The sequence below is a fragment of the Acanthochromis polyacanthus genome, chromosome 16 (assembly GCF_021347895.1).
Source record: "Acanthochromis polyacanthus isolate Apoly-LR-REF ecotype Palm Island chromosome 16, KAUST_Apoly_ChrSc, whole genome shotgun sequence".
Taxonomy (NCBI): Eukaryota; Metazoa; Chordata; class Actinopteri; family Pomacentridae; genus Acanthochromis; species Acanthochromis polyacanthus.
Window position 1 is genome coordinate 9568831 of NC_067128.1, and position 27619 is coordinate 9596449.

The 27619-nt window shown below is 38.0% G+C and overlaps 1 protein-coding gene across 1 annotated transcript; it reads left to right on the plus strand.

Annotated features, from left to right (window-relative positions):
- The first annotated feature begins 1197 nt into the window (after positions 1-1197).
- stum (stum, mechanosensory transduction mediator homolog) lies at positions 1198-27194 on the plus strand. Its single transcript, XM_051960817.1, is given in 4 exon segments — positions 1198-2043; positions 19558-19716; positions 19719-21753; positions 22894-27194. Coding segments are annotated over 3 exon segments (513 nt in total). The 5' UTR covers positions 1198-1832; the 3' UTR covers positions 19862-21753; positions 22894-27194.
- Positions 27195-27619: the final 425 nt, after the last annotated feature.

The following is a 27619-nucleotide window of genomic DNA, read 5'->3' on the forward strand; positions in this document are numbered from 1 at the left end:
TAGTATGTGGAGGCAAATGACCACAAAAATTAGACAAAAACTGACAAAAACAAGGCACGAAATGACACAAAATACCAAAAATTAAACACAAAACAGCGATACATTCAGCATGGTGAAACATCTTTCTACAGTTGATGTGCAAAGTAGAGAGAAAAAAAAGTTTGTAGAGGCTGGAAACATGAAAACAATTACAGATCTACAGTATGTGGAGACAAAATGACGGCAAAGAGATGCAAAATTACAAAAACAGGAAACTAAAAGAGACAAAACGATTTTTAAAAAAAAACTAGCACAAATAGCAACCAAAACAAGCCCAAAATGAAAAAAAGAGGCACAAAATGACAGAAGAAAAGAGATGACAGTAGATCGACTGGGATTAAAATTCAACTACCGGATCAATAAAATAAATGCAGCCTGACTCAAAAACAAAAAACCGAGGAGCAAGTTGTTGGAAGATACATCCAGCATGCTGAAGCGTCTTTCTACAGCTAACGAGCAGAGTGGAGAGGAAAAAGTCTGGAGAGGCTGTCAAAACATGGAAATGTACATACCCGAAATGAATTAAAATGTGTTCAAAACAACATCAACTGGTGCAAAATGACTGAAAATAAAAGGTTCAAAAACGGTCAGAAATTGCATAAACTAAAAAAAAAAAGTCTAAAAAAATAGTGTCAAATGGCATAAACCTGTCTAGAATGGTTGGAAATAATTCAGAAATACCTAAAAGCTTTTCCAAAAGGATCATGAGAGGAGAATCAAACATTGTGGATCAAAAGAATAAATGCAGCACGGCTCAAAAAAAGGTGAACAGAGGAGCAAGTTGTTGGAAGACACATCCAGCATGGTGAAACATCTTCCTACAGCTGATGAGCACAGTCAATTGATGCACATGTTGATCATCTCTTATTTCTAAAAAAAAAATCCATAATAGATAAATAAATGTTTTCTTTTTTTATGATTTAAGAGACATTTCTGATTTGTGCTGTTTCCATAGAGGTGCAGGACTTTTGGTCGCAGCGAAAAAATGAGAAAAAAAACATCCAGACACTGCTTGGAATTCTGAGATTTTAATGAGAGTCGAGTGTAATTAGTCCTTCACGTCATTAACATGTTTCATTCACATGCACAGCTTGTTGAATTGGTGCACTGTTCCTTTAAATGGAGGGGAGAGACAGAAGAGGAGACGTAGTAGAAAAAGGGGGGGCTGGTTGTTGTTTCCACTTTCTCTTCTCCGACTCGGAGAGGTGAGAGCGTTGGGCTGAGAGGGATTTTACTCCAAGAGAGAACGAATAACAAAGAAGCAAAAACTTGAGAGGAAATTCCTGGAAAGAGCTGCACATCTTTCCAGGGTTTTTCTGAAGGCATTTTTAACAAATTTGAGGAGAAATCATCCTTAATTCAAGCTTCTTTAAGAGCATGTTGGGAGCAAATGGCAAACATCACTGACCTCTGACTACGGGGTTATTTTGAAAGGATTTAACTGAGGAATATTCCTGTTTTCCTGCTTCCTGCACATAAGTGAGGGGACTTTCTCACAGGAATTTCTGAAGATCTGAAACTGAAATTGACTTAAAAGCAACAGATTATTCCTCAAAAAAGTCTGCACATCTTTCAAACTGACTTTAAAAATAGAAAATAGGAATATTTATTTTTCTTTTAATTGAGATAGAATCAAACATTTGTGGTTGTTCTGACACAAATTTGCACTACTCATGTATTTGTGAGTCAGATACGATCAATCACTATTGATTATTGGTCCTCGGGTAGAGTAAAGAACTGCCAAATCAATTAGCCAATCCTGATTATTTACAGGCTGAGGGTGAGATTTAAAGATGGCTCAGAAAGAAGCAGGAACCCAGCAAGGCAGAGTTAAAACTGAGGACAATGTGGGGGCCAAAGCCGTGGCTGGAGGCCTGACGGCGGGCGGAGGCGTGGTGGTGGAGGTCCGGGAGAAGAAGGGACCCCTGAGGGCTGCGATACCCACAATGCCTTTTCCTCTGGCGGTCATCTGTCTCTTCCTGAACACCTTCATACCTGGGCTAGGTGAGCACACCTTTTTCCTCTTGTCCGCATCCGATTTGATTTGATTTTTTTTTTTTTTGGTTTATGCGATTTGGCTGATTGCTTTTTTGTTTCAAGTGCAAGAAAAACCAAAAGTTCAAGCAGGGAGGGGGAAAGAGAGGTTGAAAATAACGCAATAAGACACTGAGGGGTTGTAAAACCGGGCGGTGGTGAGGTGCAAGCAGGCCAGTAAAACGACAAGAAGTGCAAACATGAGGCTGAATAATCGGATAAATAAGACAGCAGACTGGAAAGCAGCTGCAGGAAAAGTTTGCAGGAGCTGATTAGGTTGGGAAAAAACCCTCATGAGGGTGTTTCTTGGAGCTATTTTTGCCGTAAAAAGCCTGCATGTGTTTGTGTATCTGAGTGTTTTCAGTGTGTCAGACCCATTCGCACCTCGAGTTAAAATAGGAGTATCAGGGTGTCAAACGCACTCAGGCTGCCAGGTGTTAATGTCAGAGCTGCAGGTAGAAATGCCATCTTCATTACAGGAAACAAGACCGGGGCCAAAAGGATGGTTTTGAAATGATTATACCAAATATTTCTATTGCACTTTAAACAGATAAACAGAAAAATAAAAATAAACAGAATGCTGATTTCTCTTCTGTGTAGTGCCAAGTGCTACATTCCTGCTAATGGTCAAATAAGACAGAAAGACAGATGAAAAGAGAAAATAAAAACGTCATATAAATTTTAAAAAAATTATCATAAGCTAAAAACAAAGCTTAAAGAGCTGCACAGTCATTGTATTTACATTATCAGTCAAAAGTAAGGACTTCTCATTCAGTGTCTTTTCTTTATTTTTACTTTGTTCTCCATTGTAGATACACAATGAAGACATCAAAACTATGAAGCAAGATGCATGGAATTATGTAGCAGACAAACAATTGCGAAATAACTCTAAAGACGTTTTATATTTTAGATTCCTCAAAGTAGCTACTCAATGAGCTTCATGAGGTAGTCACCTGAAATGATTTTCACTTCACAGGTGTGCCTCGTCAAGGTTAATTAGTGGAGTTTCTTGCCTTAACGATGTTGGGACCATCAGCTGTGTTGTGCAGAAGTCAGGTTGGTAACAGTTGACAGTCCTATTTGACAACTGTTAGAATTCATATTATGGCAAAAACCAATCAGCTAAGTAAAGAGAAACAACAGTCCATCATTACTTTAAGAACTGAAGGTCAGTTGGTCCTGAAAATTGTAAAAACTTTGAATGTGTCCCCAAGTGCAGTCGCAAAAACCATCAAGTGCTACAATGAAACTGGCTCACATGAGGACCATCCCAAACAAGGAAGACAAAGAGTCTCCTCTGCTGCTGAGGATGAGTTCATCCGAGTCACCAGCCTCAGAAATATCAAGTAAACAGCAGCTCAGATTAGAGACCAGCTAAATGCCACACAGAGTTCTAGTCGCAGACACATCTGTACATCCACTGTTCAGAGGAGACTGAACCAATCAGACCTTTAGGGTCAACTAGCTGCTAAGAAACCACTACTAAGGAAACACAAGGAATGGACATTAGAACAGTAGAACATTCTGCCTTTCTCATACAAGATGTTTCTGCAATGAAAACAAACGGTGATATATTAACAGTGGTGGAACATTCTGGGGATGTTGTTGAGGGAACTTCATGGAATCTATAAGAAGTTCCACAGTGTTACATGATAACAGAGGAAGAACGTTCTTAGTGGAACAGTCAGTTTTGAGAAGTTTAGAGCATAGCGGTCTAACAATGTTACTACCAAACATTTTTAGAACATCTTTAGTAAAACTACTTTTGAGAAGAATATACTGGACACTAAGAGAAACTTTGCCCTTCAAACTTCAAAACCACTTGAATTTTCAAGGACTTTCTTAGAAGTTTTTTTTTTTTTTTTTTATAAAGCAAAACAGTTTTTGGAATAGTTTTGGAATGTTCTTAGATCAGCATTCAGAAAACGTTTCCAGATGTTATTGAGGCCTGGGATGACAGAATATTCAGGATGTTCTGAATATAACATTTGACATATAATTTTGGAACTTTTTTAGGTTGTCTTTAGAGAAACTTATTCTGCCTTTGATGAGAACATTCTGGGAACTAAAAGAAAATGTCCGATTGAAAATATTAGCAGAGGTTTCTAAGAACATTTTTAGAGGAAAAACTTGACAACTTGGCAGATTTAGTTCTCCATCAGTCCTGTTCTAAACCGAGGTTCTAACTGTAGAAGTTCTCAGCTGGAGGTTTACTATAACTGACAAATCCCCAGTTAATCACATTCTAGGTGAAACATGAAAACAATGCTCATTTCTTCATAGAAGGAAAATAAACATTTTACGCTTTGCTGTAACCAAATGATGGATTTTGCACCAGATTTTCTGAATTAAATATGAAAACACAGGGGGAAAAAAGGCATCTGGACACATGCTCTAATGATCAGTTATTACAAATAAACCAAATAAAACCTCAAAAACTGTTGGAGTGAATAAAAAATGTTCAGGAGTGAGTTTTAAAGTCTTCTATTCATTATACTGCAGACATTCAATACAGCCCTCATAGCTTAAAAATAATCTTGAAATGTACCCATATGTGATACTTTTTCTTGGTTTTTAATATTTGAAGAATATTATGTAGGAAAAAACGACTGAATTACCTCTAAATATGGTTAAAGGTAATCTTTATTATTTGAGTTTTATTATTTAATTCATGCTTTTAAAAATTGTGCCATAAATCTAGTAATTCAAATTTCAAATTGCAAGAACCTCCAGATAAATTTACATCATATCAAGTGTGATGAGTTACATGTAACTTTATATAAAAATGTTGTACATCTGATGGATCTTTAATGCAAAAAAAGTAATAGATTTATCATTGTTGTGTTAGAAAAGTGTGAAACTACTATTATTAAATGCAAATTTACAATAATAAACTATCATGTTTTGTAAATCATGTTTTACATACAAGTTTATGTACAAATTTTGTATATTTGGCAGATTTTTGATGACAACCAATCATAACGAGTTATTACAGAAATGTTTACATGAATAACTTGTGTATATTTTTAAAAATATTTCCATTAAATATGCAAATTCACTGCTTATTTTTGTCATTTATTTAATATTTTTCTATTTCAGAAATGCTGTAAATATCTAAAAACGCAAAAACAATCGTACAATGGCATTTTTCTATGGTGTAACCAACAACACACAAACTTTACCTTTCATTGTTCTTCATCTTTTTGTGTTTTTCATTCAAATGTTCTTTAATCATTGAGTGTATGTATTATGGGTTGCTATTTATAGTTGCATGGCAGCTTGCTTGAACTCCTATTTTAAATGTGCTTTGTGACTGAATATGGCTTGACAAACAAACAACACTGATGTGGATCCTCATTTTGTACATAAAGTCACTTTCATGCACATGTACATAGATCCATATTAGGTCTGTCATTTGCTAAGTAGACCAATTAATTTAACAGCAGCAGGACATACAATAGTAACAGGAAGTGGGGAAAAATGGCTCAAATGAAACCCAGTAAACCCACTGACTCAGATGTTTCCCTGTGAAGGAATGATGGAGGCTGACGTTTCCATAGCGATCAGACTCCGGTCCATCACCAGATAACCTCTGATGTGTCCTCTCCGCCCCTCAGCTCTCATCTGCTCACCACAACTCTCTGGAGATGTGTTTGTCCTTTTCAGATCCTAAATCTGCACCTCACTTTTCCTCACCGTCTATTTGCTGCAACATTCCGTCTATAAATGTCGAATTACTGGAATAAAAACGATAAAACGGGGTCAAGACAACATGTTGCCACTTGCCACTGAGTTTTTTCCTGTACGCTTTAAGGCATCACTCCATCTAACCATGTGTGTATGCGTATGTGTGTGTGTGCGCGCACGAGTACAGCGCCTTGACATTTCATTGAATAGCCACGGCCAGTTGCCATGGCGACGCCGTCTGAGGCGAACACAATGCATGTACAAGTGTGTTGCTGCCGTTTGGCTCTAATTGACTGAGACGGAAAACAGCGACTCGTTCTGTTCAACCTGCAGCCAAAATAACATTTAGAAACGTGTCATTGAGTTCAGACGAGAGCCAGAACTCATGAACACATTCAGGGATCAGGGTTGTTAAATTGCCACCTACACACAAGTCTCATTCTGCAGAATTACGGTGAGAAACAACCCGTCTTTCACTTCCATGTTATGTTACATTCTTGCAAGCGTACGAATCTGCATCTAAATAATCTTAACCTGAATTCAGAGCATCTCCGAGGGCCTAAATATGAATGAGTGTAATATTGGACCCAAAACGCTTCTCTGGCTAAAATCTGCTTATTTCTAGAATTGCAGTTTACAGATGTTCCCTAAACGCCTCACATGCATCAGGAAATACTGGCTAGGCACCTGTGCACCGAGAAGCTTCTAGTTTCCATTTAGTTTCTGCAGCCAAGAGACCCAAAAAATTGTTTAAAATGTGTGAAACACGTTGTTCTAATGTTAGTTTACACAAGTCATGGGGCTCAGAATTGTTACACTGTAACTTGCACACTGCTTCCCCCCCCCAAGAACTTGCTCCTCTGTTTTCTGTTTTTGAGCCATGCTCCATTTATTTTATTGATCCACAAGGTTTGATTTTCCTCTCAGTTTTGCTTGTCACCATTTTGTGTCTTGCTTTTCCCTTGCTTTCTGTGTTGTATTTGTTGTTTTGTGTCTCTTTGTGGTCGTTTTGTCTCTACATACTGTAGATATTGAACTCCTTTCCAGCCTCTACAGACTTTTTCTCTCTGCTCAGCTCTAGTAAGATGTTTCACCGTGCTGGATGTATCTTCTAACAGCTTGCTCCTCTGTCTATTGTTTTTGAACCGTGCTGCATTTATAGTATTGATCCAGTAAGTTGGACGGTCTTATCTCCTCTCTGCTCTGTGAATACACTGCCTGCAGTTCAACCGAAAACTTGATTTTTTGTGACTGTTGGTTGCTGCTTAGTCAGTCATGGCTTGGATGGATGGATGGATGGATGGATTCTTTACTGTCATTGCACATTCCTATGTAATGAAATTTCGTTTGACAGCTCTCCCTGTCTCAGCAGCATATAAATAATGTAAACAATAGATGTAAAATAGAAATAAGGAATAAAAATAGATACATGGACAGGACTAAAAAGGATAAGGACAATGTATAATGTGCCGAGAATATGCAGAACTTTAGGTTTTTCACAGGATCTGGCAAAAATGTGTCGTTTTTTTTCAGCAAATTTCGGTATCACTGAACACACCTTTTTTTTTTGCCTGTTTTTGGTTAATTTTATAACACACAAAGAAAGTTTAAAATTTGATGATTCTTTCTGTTTTTATAGTGTCTGGCTCTGATAAATGGAGTACAAATGGTTACCTTGTGGCAAATATTTTGAAGAAACTTTTAGAATAAAGTGATTTTTGATAAAATATCACAATTTTAAGCTGAGATTTTCTTCACAATTCATTGAAGGAGTACAAGAAAGATGAATTTCCATCCATATCTTTGTGTGTTTTTACTTTTTATGTTGATAAACGGTGTCATTAGACAGAACTTGCTGGCAGATTTTGAGGTTAAATTTGCACAAAAATTGAAGCGTAAAAATTGCTCTCAAGAAACTGCTGACACTTTTGACACAATTTCTGAGCACAAAAATCAGACTTTCCTGTTTTCTGACAGTTCAGATGTTAAATTTCACACATTACACAGCTTTAGGTGTGTGGGTTTTTTTTCCAATGAGGGAATCAAATTAAATCAGATTAATCTAAAATACATGATTTAACCACATTTTTATATCAGGTCAGTGTTAGAAATCACCTCCTTTATGAGTAAACTGACATCCTCTCTCTCACATGAGTGCATGTTTCATCTCTTTTGCATGTTTTACAGACTGCTGCTGCAACAAAAACAGAGTCAAAATCTATCAGCAGCAACAGAAGCTGTCAGCAGAATAAACCAAATGAAGAGCTGCAAACGATAACACACTCTTAATGTGAGCTGCAGTAAGAGGATCGGAAAGTGGAAAGCTTTCACACCAAGAACCAGAATGAATATGATTTAGCAGCTCTCAGAGGTCACATGTTTCTCTGCACATGTATGTTGATATGTGACACCGGAGACACTGAGTCATGTTGACCTCTGAATGTCTCAGTGTGCATGTTCTACACGGACGACGTGGTTTACTTCGGCTAAAATTAGCCGTGCTAGTCTCTCTCTGCTCTGTTTTCTTTGCAGCAGTGAGGCAGAAACATTTTCCAATAATGAGGCCATAGAAGCTGCATTTAAGTCGATTACTGTTTACATGATCTATTGATTTTTCTGCATTTGTGTTTGCAAGCATGCACCCTCTATGGTTAGCGAAGTCGATGTTCAATAAGCTGTAGATGATTATCTGGAACACAACAATTTAAAAAAGAATCTAAGGGCACTAAAACAACTGCATCCTCACAGTTTGTACTACATTTAATTCGTAAATAAATGCACTGCAATGGTGAACTGTATCTGGAAAGAGGGCTGCAAGTCTGAAACGCTGCACTAAAAAAAATTAGCAATCAAAATGAGGATTAAAGAAAAACTCCAAACTTAAGTTTTTCACCATTTAATGAGCTGTGAAATGATACTTGAGGATCTTGTAAGGTTTTCAGGGTTGTGAAAGGTGAAGCCTTAAACCTGCAGTTCTTATAGCAGCCAGTAGAGGGCGACTCTTCTGGTGTTAAAAAGAAGCCGTTTTGATCAGAAAATGAGCCTCCTTTGCACTTGATTTATTACTTCAGCAAACATTTTCCTGATGAGTTTATGATTTTATTTGCTAGTTTCAAGTCTCCTTCAAAACAGAATGATGTTAATTTTGTAAATTAAGGTTCTATTTGCAGGAAAATAGATAATAAATTAGGATAAGCTTCAGAGTGGGTAAGAGACATGGTGTCCAGTCAGATTTGTTTACACAAAATACTTTGTGTAGTTCATTTACACACGTGGACAAAATTGTTGGTACCCCTCAGTTAAAGAAGGAAAAACCCACAATTCTCACTGAAATCACTTGAAACTCACAAAAGTAACAATAAATAAAAATTTATTGAAAATTAAATAATCAAAAACAGCCATCACTTTTGAATTGTTGATTAACATAATTATTTAAAAAAACAAACTAATGAAACAGGCCTGGACAAAAATGATGGTACCTCTATGAAAGATTGAAAACTATTTGACCAGAGTGACATGATTAACTCAGGTGTGTCATTTAATTGACATCACAGGTGTTTCCAAACTCATAATCAGTCAGTCTGCCTATTTAAAGGGAGACAAGTAGTCACCCTGCTGTTTGGTGAAAAGGTGTGTACCACACTGAACATGGACAACAGAAAGCGAAGGAGAGAATTGTCCCAGGACATCCGAAAAAAAATGATAGACAAACATCTTAAAGGTAAAGGCTATAAGACCATCTCTAAACAGCTTGAAGTTCCTGTGACAACAGTGGCTCATATTATTCAGAAGTTCAAGACCCACGGGACAGTAGCCAACCTCCCTGGACGTGGCCGCAAGAGGAAAATTGATGACAAATTGAAGAGACGGATCGTTGGAATTGTATCCAAAGAGCCCAGAGCAACCTCCAAAGAAATTAAAGGTGAACTCCAAGGCCAAGGTACATCAGTGTCAGATCGCACCATTCGTCGTTGTTTGAGCCAAAGTGGACTTCATGGGAGACGACCAAGGAGGACACCACTGCTGAAAAAAACTCATAAAAAAGCGAGACTGGAATTTGCAAAAATGCATGTTGACAAGCCACAAAGCTTCTGGGAGAATGTCCTTTGGACAGATGAGACCAAACTGGAGCTTTTTGGTAAGGCACATCAACTCTATGTTCATAGACTCAAAAACCAAGCATACGAAGAAAAGAACACTGTCCCTACGGTGAAACATGGAGGAGGCTCAGTAATGTTTTGGGGCTGCTTTGCTGCATCTGGCACAGGGTGTCTTGAAAGTGTGCAAGGTACGATGAAATCTGAAGACTATCAAGGCATTCTGGAGAGAAATGTGCTGCCTAGTGTCAGAAAGCTTGGTCTCAGTCGCAGGTCATGGGTCTTCCAACGGGACAACGATCCAAAACACACAGCCAAAAACACCCAAGAATGGCTGAGAGAAAAGCGTTGGACTATTCTAAAGTGGCCTTCTATGAGCCCAGATCTGAATCCCATTGAACATATGTGGAAGGAGCTGAAACATGCCATTTGGAGAAGACACCCATCAAACCTGAGACAACTGGAGCTGTTTGCTCATGAGGAGTGGGCCAAAATACCTGTTGACAGCTGCAGAACGCTCATTGACAAATACAGAAATCGTTTAATTGCAGTGATTGCCTCAAAAGGTTGTGCAACAAAATATTAAGTTATGGGTACCATCATTTTTGTCCAGCCCTATTTCATTAGTTAGTTTTTTTTAAATAATTATGTTAATCGACAATTCAAAAGTAATGGCTGTTTTTGATTATTTAATTTTCAATAAATTTTTATTTATTGTTACTTTTGTGAGTTTCAAGTGATTTCAGTGAGAATTGTGGGTTTTTCCTTCTTTAACTGAGGGGTACCAACAATTTTGTCCACGTGTGTACATTAAAGCATGTAAAGATATTCTAGTAGACCTGTAAATATGCAGAATATGGGGCTCTTTACACAAGCATATGAAAACAGTATGACATGTATGCTTTGATCAAAAAGAATGATCAGAAATAAACTCAAAATTAATTTCTTAAATATATAAATACTGTGTATAGTTAAGTTACATTAAAAAATATTCTAGTTGACCCCAAAATAAACTGATGAAGCTGGAAATGTGCAGAATATGGAGCAATTACACAAACATAGGCACATGAAAAAGGTGAAATTTACACTTGGATGGAAAAGAATGATCAAAAATAAATTCAACATTTTTTTTTCAAAACATATGTATATAGTTTCTGTACATAAAAGCTTCTAAATATATTCCACAAGACCCCAAAACACAGTTACAAACCCTATAAATGAGCATCCCATGGGCTCTTTAAACCCTCATTTTCCCTTTCCTCATGTGAGCAAAGACCTGAATTTGTAAATGATTTTCCTGAAGCCAAAGAAAGTCTCTATTGTTGAGGCTCAAAAACACAAAAGCCAGAAGGAGAGGAACTTCTTCACTGAATATTTCTTTCCTTCTAATTCAACAATACGCTGGAGGCTTTGGGTTTGTCGTTTAAAAGCATCTTTCACTAAGCTGCTGGGCAACAAAACCAAATCAAGCCTTTTGTGCTCGACTACTTTGACTACATGTAATCAGATTACTTTAGGAAGTAGCGGCTTCTCCTTTGTTTTTCCTTCTTTCTCTCCGTCGCTATGTTGTTTCTCCCTTTTATATCTGCCTCTCACACTCTTACACTCCATCATTAACCTCCCACACTGGCAGTGGGAGCTTCGCAGAGTTCTCAGTGTAATTATAGTAATTAGTCTGGGTAATATCCACATGAAACACGCTCACAATGTTCCACATGCGACACACGAACCATCCGAGGGCTTTTCACACACCGAGGATTGTTGGAGGAGATTTCTCTGGCGGAGAATTCAAAGGTTTATTATCAAAACCTGATTGCTGCAGCAGAGAACTGTTGAACAGTTGCTGCCGGCGTTCAGTTTATTTTCTCAGAAGTTTGCTTTGCTTTGTTCAGTCTAAAACAACTCCACATTTTCCCTGCTTTGACAGTTTCCTCTATTGTGGATTTTATCTCGCATAAAGAATCAAGTTTGAAGCTACAGTAACAATAAAAGCAGACTTTTCTCAGCAACAACCACAGATCACACATACTTTCCTTCCACCGGTTACATTAGAGCTGAAGTGATTAGATGATTCATCAATCTGACACTAAATTAACCCCAAGCACTTTCAGGCTGGCTCGTTTTTCACTGCAATATAAAGTCCTGCACCTCAGTGGAAACAGAGCAACCATGAAGGAGGAGAGAGAACTCAGACATGTCTTCTGTGCAGAATGACACAAATGATAGAAAATAAGAAAGAAAGGAAAAAAAAACAGAATTACTCCGAATACCAACAGCTGTTACCAACACTGGGTTAAATGGAGGCTTCACATATTATAGATGTATAACTATTTCCATGTTTACTATTTCTGCAGACTTTTCCTCTCTACTCTGCTTATCAGCTGTAGAAAGAGGTTTCCCCATGCTGAATGTGTCGTCTCTTTTTTTGTAGTGTCTCATTTCGTGCCTTGTTTGTGTCATGTCGTGTATCGTTTTTGTTGCCTTCTGTCTCGTCTTTATCATTTTGTCTCATTTGTGTCATTTCATGTCTTGTTTTTGTTGAGTTCTGTGTTTTTCGTGTCATTGTGCGTCTCGTTTGTCATTTTGAGTCTCGTTTGTGTCATTTCGTGCCTTGTTTTGCTGCTTTCTCTGTTGTTCGAGTCATTGTGCGTCTCATTTTTGTCATTTTGTGTCTTGTTTACATCATTTCATGCCTTGTTTTTGTTGCCTTCTGTGTTATTCGGTTCATTTTGTGTCTCGTTTGTGTCATTTTGCGCCTTGTTGTTGTTGCTTTCTGTGTTGCTTTTCTTGGTTTGTGTTCTCTTTTTGTTGTTTTGCATCTCTGTGGTCATTTTTGCCTCCACGTACTACAGACATTTAATTATTTCTATGTGTAGAAAGATGTTTCACCATGCTGAATCTATCTTCCAACAACTTGCTCCTTTGTTGACAGTTTTTGAGCCGTTGATTAAAGTAAATGATTTTTTTAAACAATGAAAATACTTGGTTAGGTGACAGCAGATAAACCAATCAATCGATTAGGGGAACTTTGACAAAAACACCAGATAAGAATCAGTGACTTTATCTTGAAAGCAAAAACTCAAAATATTCCTTGGTTTCATGAATATTTGTAGACTTTGGAGTGATGTGCATCACTTTAGGGAAAATTCATAATTATTAGATTCCCTCTAAAAACTAATGTTCGGGCAAAACAACAAAAAATGTAAAAGTCAAACAGTTTGCAATAATCGTTTTGAGTTGAGACAATGAAATAGAAATGATGTTTCACCCACAAACTACACTGAGTTTAAGCAGCTTTTCCTCTACAGTCAAAGATATTTTAGTTAGTACATAATGATACCATTGTGGTACCATTAACACAAGTTTTTAAGTTGATTACTCATAAGAAGTAAGTAGTTTCAACTAGTATTTCCACATTTGTAGTTGCGTTGAATTATTTATCAAGTTTTTAGTATTGCAAATCAACAAATGTATAAATTGCTCAAGTGCTATGGAGACAACAGAGGGGACTTGAAATCCTAAACTCTAGATAAAGAAAAATGTTGTTAAAAAGCCAATATCATGAAGTTACCTCAATTTTAATTCAGTTTGAAACCAGCTAATGCAGAAATAATAGTTTTAATTACACACAAAATGAAGGAGATGTGGCATATCAGTGTAACCCATCAAAACAACGTTTGCAACTTCAAAACTTTATCTCAATCAGTAAATGAATTCATCAGATTGTGCAGCTCTGGTGGACAAACATGTTGATAACGCTGGCAGGCCCAGAAATAATTCCTTCCTTCCAAGAAAACCCAAAATCTGACAGGAAACCAACTGTTCAGTGAACGCACCATGTGACCGCTACCTGACTGAGCCTGCAGGAAGCTGGACGTCACGCAGAAAAACACTGAAAATCATGGAAATCTGGGGTTTTATTTCTGCCAAACTCAGATGGAAGTGATGCGCAAGCGGTCGCCAAGCAGCTTGCCGTCAGTCGCGGCTCATGTGTGGAGGTGGGCGAATCCACCGGCAGCCAGAGCATCTGCTGGTGGGCGTGGCCTCGGCGACCCCAGAAACCATCCCTCTGATCAGTTGGAATCTCATTTTATCCTGCTGCTGCTCTTTCTGCAACCAGAGGCTTTGAAATGAACACACAAAAAAAAACTTAATACACACGTCAGCTTCTTTCATGTTTATTTAAAGAGTTTCTTCCTATTCTGTTTGACCTTTTGAAACCAGCCTCCAGATAAGGCTTCTAAAGGTAAATATTGTTGTTCTGGAGGCGTATCTGAGGCTTTATAGTGGAATTCTTCATGTCAGAACTCTAACAATCTGATCTGAATGGAAACAGAGACACACTGGGAGCAGAAGCGATGGTAAACTAAAGTCATCCCTGCTCTGGTTTTACCTTTATCCTCTGGAGATTTGAGCTGCTGCCTCCTCCCACCCCCCACCTGCTCTGCTACTTGAAATCCTCCGATGTGACAAGAAAACGAAGCGAGCAAAGAAAGACGAGGCCAAGGCCACGGCAAGCACAACGCCCACCAGGCATTTCATCTGTCGCGCTCGCAGCATTGGGCAGAGCATTTAGAAAGAGAGTCCAAATATCAGCTGATCGTCTGAATAATTTATGAAAGTGCTTCTTCTTGGACTTAATGACTCAACCACTGAGAAAAAACACCTCACATTCAGATTTACAAAAGATATTTTAAACTCAATGAGACTTTTGTGAATAAATGTGAACGCTGCAATAATCAGAGACAGACGGAGGTTTCATTCAACTCCTGTTGTGGCAAATTTATCAATAAAATCTGATGAAATATGGAATTCCATTCGGCTTGTTTATACAGTGTGAATGAGGAAGATATTTAATATGAGCTGGCATCTCTTACAAATGTTTAGAGTTAAAAATATGTTGAAATGTACAAATTTCATGCTCATAGGTTAATTTGTAGTCATCTTCCAACTTTTGCTTGCACTTGGTGATTCTGTATGCGACCTTGTATGATGCTATAGTGCTTTTCTGTTCACTGATGCAGCTTTTTTGCCATGCTTTTTTTCCTGCTTGCGGTATGCATCAAGTTTCCTCTGAAAGAAGCTAAGATCTGCCTCTGTAACCCGCAAAGAAGGAAGGATGCGGATGCTAACACTAGCCACAATCTGCAAACCAATGTGACATTTTTTAGCCGCAGACACTTTAATCTTGTTCATAATAGCTAAGAAACTAAAGATAACAGTTTATAAAAGCAATAACTGCAGTGAAAAACAAGAAAAGCACTCAGAGAGTGCAGTAGTCTGCCAAGGCTGCTCAGTTGTACCATTTCCAACAGCTGAAATCTTGAAAAATATGTGGCAGGAATCGCAGCACCATTTAATATAGATGTACCCACGAATAAAATGACTGTGTGCTGAGCACAGGTGTGCGTTATGCATGTGTACGTTATGTTTAGATATCGAGTCCAGTGACCTAAATATGTAGTGGGCGGCGGGAATTGATGGGACTTGGAAACACCCTTGGAATTTAATCAGTTGTTCCAATGGAAGTCCCGATAAGTCCGTAGCAGTCAATTTGTAGTAGGATCACAATCATGTGATTATCGGCAGGAAGCTGACGTAGCGTTCACTTGTTGTCATGGTTACAGTGACAGTATGCCTCTATCTTGTAATGATACAGAAATCTTTAACAAATCTGTGGATCCAGACTATAAGCCGTGTCACTGCCAAAATCTAATCAGGTGGTCCTTGTGTCATTTCTGACCTCCTCTGAAAATGTCATACAAATACATTAGTCCATTTTTGAGTAATGTTGTCCACAGACACACAGACAGACAGACGTACGCCGATCATCACATAACTCCGTCGCATTCCTGGGCGGAGTAATAACCCACCCGGATAGGAACACAACAAATGCTTCCTTACGTTTAGAGTCAATTTGCTAAAGAACGCCAAACTCTTCCCTAATTGGCAAATATCAGATGTGTTCAGTTTTTTCTTCTGCAATCACTGAGAGGCTCATCCCAGATACAGCACTGATGTTTTGTTTAAAAAACAAATGTGCAATTCATATAAAAATGCACAGTTAAAAACCTCATTGTCAATAACCCTGAGAAAGGCTCCATATAACTATGCATGAAGCCAAATATAAAACCTCAGCTGCTGTTAGTGAATCAGTGTGAGGCCAAACAAAGCCCTGTGAGCCGAAGATTTAAACACATCTGGGCATACCATTGATAAAACGAAGCTGCAGAGAGTCACAGTCACATTTACACACGTGGACAAAATTGTTGGTACCCCTCAGTTAAAGAAGGAAAAACCCACAATTCTCACTGAAATCACTTGAAACTCACAAAAGTAACAATAAATAAAAATTTATTGAAAATTAAATAATCAAAAACAGCCATTACTTTTGAATTGTTGATTAACATAATTATTTAAAAAAACAAACTAATGAAACAGGCCTGGACAAAAATGATGGTACCTCTATAAAAGATTGAAAACTATTTGACCAGAGTGACATGATTAACTCAGGTGTGTCATTTAATTGACATCACAGGTGTTTCCAAACTCATAATCAGTCAGTCTGCCTATTTAAAGGGAGACAAGTAGTCACCCTGCTGTTTGGTGAAAAGGTGTGTACCACACTGAACATGGACAACAGAAAGCGAAGGAGAGAATTGTCCCAGGACATCCGAAAAAAATGATAGACAAACATCTTAAAGGTAAAGGCTATAAGACCATCTCTAAACAGCTTGAAGTTCCTGTGACAACAGTGGCTCATATTATTCAGAAGTTCAAGACCCACGGGACAGTAGCCAACCTCCCTGGACGTGGCCGCAAGAGGAAAATTGATGACAAATTGAAGAGACGGATCGTTGGAATTGTATCCAAAGAGCCCAGAGCAACCTCCAAAGAAATTAAAGGTGAACTCCAAGGCCAAGGTACATCAGTGTCAGATCGCACCATTCGTCGTCGTTTGAGCCAAAGTGGACTTCATGGGAGACGACCAAGGAGGACACCACTGCTGAAAAAAACTCATAAAAAAGCCAGACTGGAATTTGCAAAAATGCATGTTGACAAGCCACAAAGCTTCTGGGAGAATGTCCTTTGGACAGATGAGACCAAACTGGAGCTTTTTGGTAAGGCACATCAACTCTATGTTCATAGACTCAAAAACCAAGCATACGAAGAAAAGAACACTGTCCCTACGGTGAAACATGGAGGAGGCTCAGTAATGTTTTGGGGCTGCTTTGCTGCATCTGGCACAGGGTGTCTTGAAAGTGTGCAAGGTACGATGAAATCTGAAGACTATCAAGGCATTCTGGAGAGAAATGTGCTGCCTAGTGTCAGAAAGCTTGGTCTCAGTCGCAGGTCATGGGTCTTCCAACAGGACAACGATCCAAAACACACAGCCAAAAACACCCAAGAATGGCTGAGAGAAAAGCGTTGGACTATTCTAAAGTGGCCTTCTATGAGCCCAGATCTGAATCCCATTGAACATATGTGGAAGGAGCTGAAACATGCCATTTGGAGAAGACACCCATCAAACCTGAGACAACTGGAGCTGTTTGCTCATGAGGAGTGGGCCAAATACCTGTTGACAGCTGCAGAACGCTCATTGACAAATACAGAAATCGTTTAATTGCAGTGATTGCCTCAAAAGGTTGTGCAACAAAATATTAAGTTATGGGTACCATCATTTTTGTCCAGCCCTATTTCATTAGTTTGTTTTTTTAAATAATTATGTTAATCAACAATTCAAAAATGATGGCTGATTTTGATTATTTAATTTTCAATAAATTTTTATTTATTGTTACTTTTGTGAGTTTCAAGTGATTTCAGTGAGAATTGTGGGTTTTCCTTCTTTAACTGAGGGGTACCAACAATTTTGTCCACGTGTGTAAATACTGCATATCTTATCCCCAAAGAGGAGTTGTCATGGAAACGTGGAGTAATGAAATAACCCGATTTATGCGCCGAGACTTACAGATGTGTGGAACATTACAACACACGCACATCCAGAGCGTTTACTGTACGGAGAACACTTCCTGGAAGGTCTCCAGATATCAGATATTGGATTTCATTCAAGCAGTCGAGGATCCCGTTAGAGCAACAACAGGTCGACATCTGCGGGTTTCATCTCAGCTGTGAGCAGAGGTGGCTGTAGACACAGAGCCAAGTGAGTTCACGGTCGAGTTTAACTCTTCTATGAATGACCACAGTTCCTTTACTACATGTAGAAATGCATTAAAGTCAGCTGAGACTTTGTGTCGCTTCTCCTGTGTCCGCATTTATCGGTGCATGTAATCCTGTTTATCAAGGATCTGATGTGTTCGTGCCGATTTATTGCCATTTGTTTTTGCACTTATGCAACAAAATGAAGCTGACGCCACCAACATATTTAGCATGAATAGCTGTTTAACAACACATTCATGCAATATTAGCAAGCATCTTTACAATAATTTGATGGATTTATGACACTCTGTAGCCACAATTATGGTCCGATAAACACGTTATCAGTCGAGATGCATCTGATTTTTCCACTAGCAACAAATTGATGTTTCCGATTCCTGAGATCTACAGCACAAGATTCAGGAGTTTAGCAGCCCCTTAAATGACTGTTAGCAGTTATTTATACACACATAGAGGAAGTATAGGGACCCTCCTGCACATTCTAGTAACCAAGTCATATTTGGGCATAAATTGCCACAAAAATTGCCAGTAAACAGCTGAAGAAAAAGCAGGAAACTAAACTTATGAAAAAAGGCAAACAAACATGAAAATAATGGTGCCAGATGGATGATTTCTGTTGCTTTCACCAACCTCTGAAGTTCAGTGTTGTACTTTTTGCAAGTACATGAGGGTCTAAGTGATGGAAATTTTATGGTCTTCCCAAGTGTTCGACCATCCTTCTTATGCAGCCTGAAATTTGACTCCAGACGGCCACGAGGCTGCTGGTAATGCTCAGCAGTAGTGAGACTTAATTCCAGATGATTTTACATTCATATGTTTTGTTTTGCTACTTTGTGAAACACTTTGCAGCTTAGACTTTGAAAAGTGCTTATTCTGTCATAGCAGAATACCACCTGTCTTTCCAGACAGATGGCAAACAAACAGAGACTCAGCAGACTCAACTGAGGTAGAGTTGTTTACTGAATCTTCTTAGCCCTTTATTTATTGTAAAACTGCAACACAAATAAAAAAAAAAAAGGACGTCACAAAAAGATAAAATATATAAACACTCTTTCCATACCCACTCTCACAGGTAGCTGTTATAACGTCAGTGTCAACAAAATAAACACACTATTTTTTAATCAGAAATGCACTCGCAGCAAGGATGAGTCTTCCAAATGTTAACTGTATAAAGTAGTAAAACATCAGCTATATGTCTGTGTTGCCCACTGCTTTCTACTTTCTGCATCCACAAGTCTGCTTTTCATTCATTGTTGATGCAGGCGGCCATGTACTGAGCTCTAGTAGCATTGTGATCAAGAGATGGGGCATTGCATTTTTGCTGCTCGTCATTTGCATACAATTAACGTCCAGATTACTTTATGCAAATCTAAAGTGTCTGGGTGCCACTTGACACCTCTTGAAACGTTGTTGTCGGTCTAACGACGGCAGACTGAGCGGCCTATAAAGCTGCACAGCTCAAAGCCTTTCTGTGCCTATTAATGTTTCAGTCATCTGTATTTCTGTGTTTTTTTCCATCCCTCAGGAACCTTCATCTCGGCCTTCACGGTTCTGTGTGGAGCTCGCAGCGAGCTGATCTCAGAACGAGGCGTCTGCTGCGTTTTCTGGCTCAACGTGGCTGCAGCCTTCATCCAGATCCTGACAGCCGTCATCATGGTCGGATGGATCATGAGCATCTTCTGGGGATGGACATGGTCATCCTGGCAAGTCAGTGGCTGTCCAGCTCTGGTTATCACACTTGTTTTCTGCTCCCTCTCTTTTTTTTATTTTGCTCTTATCTGCCTTTTGTTTGTTTGTTGATCCAGATGTGTTTGTTTCTTATAGCATGAAAATCTAAAAATGATATAAGAAAACATTCTCTGGTGTTGGTTCATTGTGCTGCCATTTAAACTGCATCCAAACACAAACCACGTTTTTGCTTAAAAAAATATTACATTTTATTCCACTAAAAATATTTTTTTTACAGATTTGTTATATGAAAGAATATGTTTGCTTTGATAAATAAAAAATATTTACATACTCACAGTAAAGAAAAAACATGAAATAATAGATTCTATTAAAATTTTTAACTTTATATTTATTTAGAATAAAATATTTTATACCCGACCACAGCTTTATAGATATTTGCTGGTATTTTCATGATTTTTCTAAATTAATTTAATTGAGCATTGCATAAAAAAGTCAAGAAGAATAAACTAATTTTACAAATAGTAATTCTTTTTTTTTATTGGATTTAAACAAAAAAAAAAACAGATTTTACCGATATTAGCCATTATTTGAAAAAAGTATAACAAGGATTGAAAATGTTTTTTTTTAATTTTACAGATTTTTTTGCTCATTTTGTCCATTCACATCTTTAGTGTAAAATCACACTATATTTTCTTTTAAAAAATCCCTATCATTATCTTACATGTATTTGCACTTTATTTTTCCTTTCGCATCTCTTGAACGTTGCAGCGGTTCAGCGTTTAACATATTTTCAGTAACGAAACTGCAGGATTCTGCAAAGAAGTGCCTTAATTAGTCGAGTTTGTTATGATTTAATGTGATTTTTTTCTTATACATTTGTCACAATGTTGCTGTAAAACTACTGATTTAGTTTCTAGTCTGTATTTGATCATATTGAGTTTTTACACTAAATTTGACTTCATCAGCTTACATGTATTTGCACTTTTTTCTTTTACGTCTCTTGAATGTTGCAGCAGTCCAGCATTTGTTAGCCTTCTTGTTTTAGTAGCAAAACCACAGGATAATGTCAGATCTATCCTTCATGTTTTGCATTGCAAAAGAAGCAATTTGCAGCTCTGGAACACAAAAAACTAGTTTCAAGGATTTTATGCGGTCCCTGTGGAAACGGCAGATTAAAGGAAGCAGCAGCAGAGGTAGATGCAGGAACAGAGATGGAGAAGTTCAGTAATTCTGCTGCCTTCTCTGTCAGAAAGCAACATCTTTCTTTCTCCTGCGGCGTGAACAAACACTGACATACATGCACGTGCACACACGGAGTCACAGTTGTCTCGTTGCAGCCTTTGAATCACCACCGCTGCCTCCTTTGTGTGCACGTCTGAGTGTGTGAGGTAATTGGCGCCTGCAAGCCAAAGTGTGTTGCACAAGCATGTGTGTGATGTGTGTGTGGTACAGTGTGTGTCGTGTGTGTGGGAGTGAGCGCCCCCCAGTGTGTTTCTGTTCGCTGCTGCTCAGGCCTCCAAGCTTCACGTCTTCTTCTTCGTCTTCTGCTGAAACCGATATTGCTGCTGTTGAATATTTACTCCGAAATCCCCGTTTGCTCAGAAGATCGATTATTATTCCGGCTCCATGCATCAGTCCAAGCTCCAATTCCTGCAATAAATCACTGCTGGATTTACCTCTAATGAGCCCATGTTGCATATAATCAGAGTATTGTTTCTTCTTCCGTCTAATGATCTCAGTATCATCTGCCTCCCACTGATCCGCCTCCATCTAATCACGGCTCCTCTTGTACATTATCCTCCCCGTCTCCTCTTCTTCTTCACTTCTTACTCCCCCTCTCTTCCCTCCCCATTGATCCTGCAAACCAGGGTTGTGTTTCTGCAGCCGTCTTCATCTGATCATGTAATTTATCCGTATCAAAAGCGAGGTCACTTCATAATGTCGGGGAAAATGTGAAATCTGTGAATCTAACTGCCTCCTTCTCTTGTTTGTTTTTTTCTCTCCACTTCCTCCATCGCCCAAGTTTCTAACGGTAGGTGTTTCTGTTCTCCTTCTCTTACAATCAACAGTCTCTCACTGAGCTGATAAAACTGTGGAGTGAAGCTTTGCTAAATTTAACGGAGATATGCAGGAAGCCAAAACAAATAACTTCCCAGGCTGACAAATGCTTCTAGAAACATGAAAGTTCTCATGGTCCTTCATCTGGGTCACTCAGGAATCACAGAGTATGTTCGCTATTCTCACAAACCTCTTGAGTCCAATCAGAAAAAGCAGTTTGACCTTAAAATTCACCTACAGGACCTAAAACTGACTTTATCTACAAGTAGCACTACTAATTCATACAAAACACTAAAGAAAAGCAACTTAAATTGTATTTTTTTCAAGGTATAAAAAGGAGAATTTACAGAGTGAATGTGATGTTTTACTTTAAAAGAAAACACAAAGTGTTCAGAAGTGGCTGAACAGGACAATTCCCTTGTCATTACACTGTAAAAAAGGATTAAAACGTGTTAAATTGGAAAAATTCCAGCAGCTGGTGCACAAAAAGCAATGGAAAAATATGGATTGAAAAATACATTAAAAATATGTCATTTTCCATAGTTAAAATACAGTTTCTAGCCTTAATTTTTACATTTTATTTATTTTTTAGCTTTCTAATGTTTAATGAGTGATTTAAAGCTGCTGAGTGGTGCTCCGAGTTCTAAAGTTTAGCAGCTCTGTCTCCATAAATGACTAATATGTGACTGAACGGAGCCCCGACTCATCTAGTTCCATCATGAAGTCAGAGAACAGACGGATAAAATGACATTCTAATGAATAGTCCAGTTGCTGTTCAGTAATTTAAGGATTTCTTACAATTACATTAATCCAGAATGAAAATAAGCACTAAGTTTAAATTGAACTCCACCTCAACCAACTACGACAGTAAAATCCTGCTTTTACATTTGCGCTGGCAGGGAATGGTCCCAAAACATTCTTTCATACCTTTAAATACAATTTCAAAGCAGAAATGTTACTTTTTCAGCCCCGTTAATCCTTTACATTGGAAATAGAAGTCTGTCTAAAGCTTCAACTTTTTTGCAGCTATTTTAAAAAATCCATTTGCATCAAATGTGGCTCTGAGAACCCGGTGATGTTATCGCAGCTAAAGTTCTCGTCGGTTCCGTTTCAGGCTGCAGAGAACAGGGAGTTCCTCAGGATGTCTGAGAGACGGCGCTCTAACGATGGACAGTTTGACCTCTTTGACTTCCTGAAGCTGAACCGTAGCGGCGACCAGAAGGCAGAAAAATGGCGAATCACGTGACTGGTCTCTATGGAAACCTCTGAGTGCTTGCTGCTGATTGGCCGGGCCGCATTCTTAAAGGGACAGGACGTGGACAAGAGACTTAAACTGTACAGTCGGTGGAGAAGAAAATCAACGTCTTTGTAGTCTGTCACGTAATTATGACGGTGGTTTTTTTATATTTTTTTTATTTGGTTTACTTACCAAACTAAATATAAACTGTATAAACTTTTATTGTTGAGCGGACAGAGCAAATGAAAAACGAAGGACAATGTACCTGCATGTGATAGAACTGAAAGATTGCTTTGATTTCTGTACTTTTGGCTTGTACATTTTCTCACAATTAGTTGAAATACTCGAAAAACTGTTGGTGCAAAACATTAATCAGCTCAACGATACATTACAGGCTACTGAGCCGGACATTAACTCTATTTCAAAGCTGCCACTTCACTAGTTTGAGTGTTAAATATCATCGATTTCATTGCTAAAGGTGTCATTTCAAACTTTTTAGCTTTAGCCTCTGGTGTGCTGTAGTGGCCTTTACATTCCGGTTTGTAACACTGTCACTATATTGCTGCTCTGAAAATGTAAAATGTGTGTCTTCTTAATGCTTTTTTGCAAGATTTAAGGTTCTTGCATGTTTTATTAAGCCTCTTTCAGACATGGAAAACCAAACACCGCTGCTTTATCAGTCCGTCATTCAGACACAGGTCACTTTAATTCCATTCATGGCTTTAATTTTGAACTGCTATAGTGATGGAGAGAGGCATGGTGCAATATTATCATGCAACTAAGATTTTACAGAACATCTAGTGATGAATAATACATAAAAAATGCCCTAATAGCATAGTTATTTAACAAACACAGAGGAAATATTTCTAAACAGCTGGAAATAACCAGCTAAACTTCAGCTCCTGCTTATAAAAACTTAGACTAGTTTTTGTCAAAAGTCCACAGTTTGACCTGCTGTTGAATCCTGATCCAACCCGTCTCCGTGTCATTTATGATTATTAGTAATTACTGAAGTGCTTAAAAATGTGCAGCTCATCTGGATCCTGCTTCAGGTACTTAATAAAATCAGAGGAAATAGTCCTAAACAGCTGGAAGCAACGAACTAACCTTCAGCTTCAGTCAGTCCAAATCTGGTTTACAGTCATTACTAGCGAGTCTCATTAGTCTGACTCTTTATTCATAATAGTAAAGTAGTATTTGTCTAGAAATAGCAAAGCAAACACCAATGAGGTGTAATTTTGGCTCACTTTGGGATCGCCTGGTGTCACAAAAACGTGTTCTAACGTGCAAAGTTACCAAGATGATTGATGAATTAAATGAATTTCTGCATTTGGCCACTTTTACCCTTAACACAACCATCTCATGAGCTATTTTAATGTGAAACAACAGCTTTAACAAAATGTAGAAACATGAAAAATTTGCGAAATGTGCCAAAAGCTATTCGTGATACATCATTATGAAATTATGCAGTACTGGTGCTGAAATATGGAAAAATTCTTCCCTAAATGACTTCCCAAAGCTCAGTGTACACTATAATGTTCATGTTTATCTGTTAAGCTGTGATAGGCTCCAGCCCTCTGCGACCCTAATGAGGATTAAACGTGTGGATAATGGATGGATGTTTATCCGTCCATTCAGCTGCATGAGGTCACACTTGTGTTGAAAGTAAAATATTACTCGAGCCAACCTTGGAAGATTTTTGCAGAAAAGTGAGCAGATTTCTTCTTACGACATGAAGCAGACACATTTTAGATGTTTTAAATGACCAGAAATAGGTCCGAATAGGGCTTTAAACACTAAAAGCATTGCAACGTACATAAAGGTTTATATAAGATAAACATTAGAAATGGAAGAAACATTCCTCCCTTGCACTTGATCATGAAGGACTAATAACTTGCAAGCTTTTCATTGTTGCATGTACAATATTTTTTTATTTCCTGCAACAGTAAACTCATCTTTAACATCCTGCTGCTCTGAAAACGTGTGCTTCCCTAAAATTGCACAGCAGTATTGAAGTGACTCACATCACCTATTTTAATTTTCAAACCTTCTGGAATGTGCAAACCGGCGCCCAAGGGGACATTACACGTTATTCAAGCTCTGCATCCAATTAACAAATCCCTAAAATATCTGCTGTCATTATTCGGCAGTTTAGTCACAACACTGTCGGTTACAGAAATACAGTTACAGTAATGGTTGGGACTCCATTAGAGCTTTAAATCTGATGAATTCATCGTTCAGTCAAATGTAAGAGCGCATATTGTGTGTATCGATGTGAGTGTTACAGATGGAGAATATCTGCAGGAGGGTCTTGGGCTAAAACAAGAAGAAATGCGTAAACACTGGTGACTCACTCATCTACGTTGCAATTGTTGATCCAAACAAGGCCTTTCCCGTGAGACCAAACCAGACTTTCTCTCACTCGCAGCATCACTGGCCGGTTTCCATGGAAAATGTCCAAGAAAATATCCAAGAGCATCAAAAGTCAAACAGCCGGAAACTACAATCCTCAAACTGTCTAGTTAAGAAGTTCACCGAGTCCAAATTACTGTAAATGCAGCTGGAAAAGCCTGAATGGGATCCAATTATATAAAAATGCTGCCAAAAGCACCTTAAAATACAGACATTCAAAGAATTATTCCTTTTAGGAGATATACAAGGATCCGGTTGGTTGTTGTTCTCCAGAAATGAGGTTTTAAGGCGGTTTTTAAGCACAGAAAATCTTAAAGATCCTAAAAAATTATTCATCTAGTCCAATACCACTCACTCAGTTTAAGTATTATGGATAAAATGTCCATTTTTGATTGAAAAAAGTCCCAAATATGAACAAGAAATAACCATTATCTTATTTAATAGCTGTGGAGTTGCAATTTTGCATTCAGAAAGAGGAATAAAGGCTCATATTTCAAGCCCATTTTCACCGTGAAAACTTGATTTTTAGTCCCATCTTGGACCATTATGACTATCATGTAATTTTTTTTACTTCAATTTTGTTTTGACTTTTCACTTGTTTTTGGGTTTAAGCACCAAAACCACTTCATTAGGATAGGGGGAAAAAAGTCACAGTTTGGGTAAAAATACTTTCTTTATTTCACGGTTAAACACGGTTCTGTACAGAAGAAGATTCAGAATCTCTGTTAAAGAATTTGTTTGACTTTAAGCCAGAATTCTGAGGAAATTCTAATTTTAAGGTGGTGTTTCATTAAATAAGAAGATTCACAATGAGAAAGTCAGAATTTTTTTAATTGATTTTGACAGTTTTTCTTTGAATTCTGATTTAAGAGTCTGGCTTTAAAGACAGAATTGAAAGAAAAACATCAGAATTTGGAAATAAAGTCAGAATTTTTGGCAATAAAAAGAAATTCTGACGTTTAGAAGAATTTAAAGCCTCCATTTTGGAGGTTTTCAGGGAGATTTTTTCCAGATTTAAGTCTGTTTATGAGCAAACTAAATAGTTTTGGTGTCTAAATTTAACCAAACATTGACTAAAAATGTAAGTAAACATTGAATTAAAAACACAGATTGAAAGCAAAAGTCAAAACGAGTTTAAAGTGGAAAAAATAAAACTCAAAGTAGAATCCAAGACTGGATTTAAACTCTGATCTCTTGCCTGAACGTCAGCAAATGAAATGTGGACTTTGTTGCTTTTTATAGATGAAAAATTGTGGAACAAACTCCATGTGCTTAATTCACGCTATGATTTTACGCTCGGCTTTATTTGATTTCGTCTTTTTAAAAAATATTATCTTCAATATTTCTTGCCTTTTCCAGAACATCGCTGTAAAGCCACCTGTTTGTATGTTCTGACTGTGTAAATGTTGTACAGTGTTTGTTTGTGAGAATAAAGACGATGACGTCTGTGATGAACTGACTAATCTTCTCCCACATCGTGATGCTGCTGCTGGATTTCTTTACTTTGTGTAGGTGCTGCAGTGTTTGGAGGAATACTGAACAGTCGGAATGGTTTTGAAATGACGGTGTTGTGCTCAGTGTTTGACCGTAGAATACACAGTGTTCAGTCTTCTTTTCTGCATGTATCATCGATGTTAACTGGCTGTAGAGACAAACGCGCTGAATTAGTCGAAGATTGTAGATTAACTGTTTGGCTTTGCAGCAGTGGGTTTAATTTGAGGTAACTGATGCAAAAATCCTGCAATTAAAACTCATTTGGGTCATAATTACTGGCTGGATTTTGCATGATTTTGACTTAATGAGGAGGATGGTGATTATTTCTAATAATGTGCCGCTTCATAGTGACTTAAAAACACTGATATCTGTTTGGTTTTCATGCTTTACTCTTGGAGGAACTCTACATTTAGTGCCTGTTTATGTAGGATTTCCTCCACACGAGCAGACTTTTTAACCTCGAGGATGTGAGTCGCCGTTTTTCTTGCACTTAACCACACAGTAGATACAGTATGTGCACATTTTTATGTAAAGAAATAGTGCCTGAATTTGCATTTGACTCATGAATAAACATAAACTTGAGAAGATGGCTGCAGAGCTGAGTGGAAACTGTCAATCCTGATTTAAACCTTCACGCTTCGCCATTTAACTTGTTATTATTGAATAGTTGTTCTTCAGAGACATTTATCATTCAGAA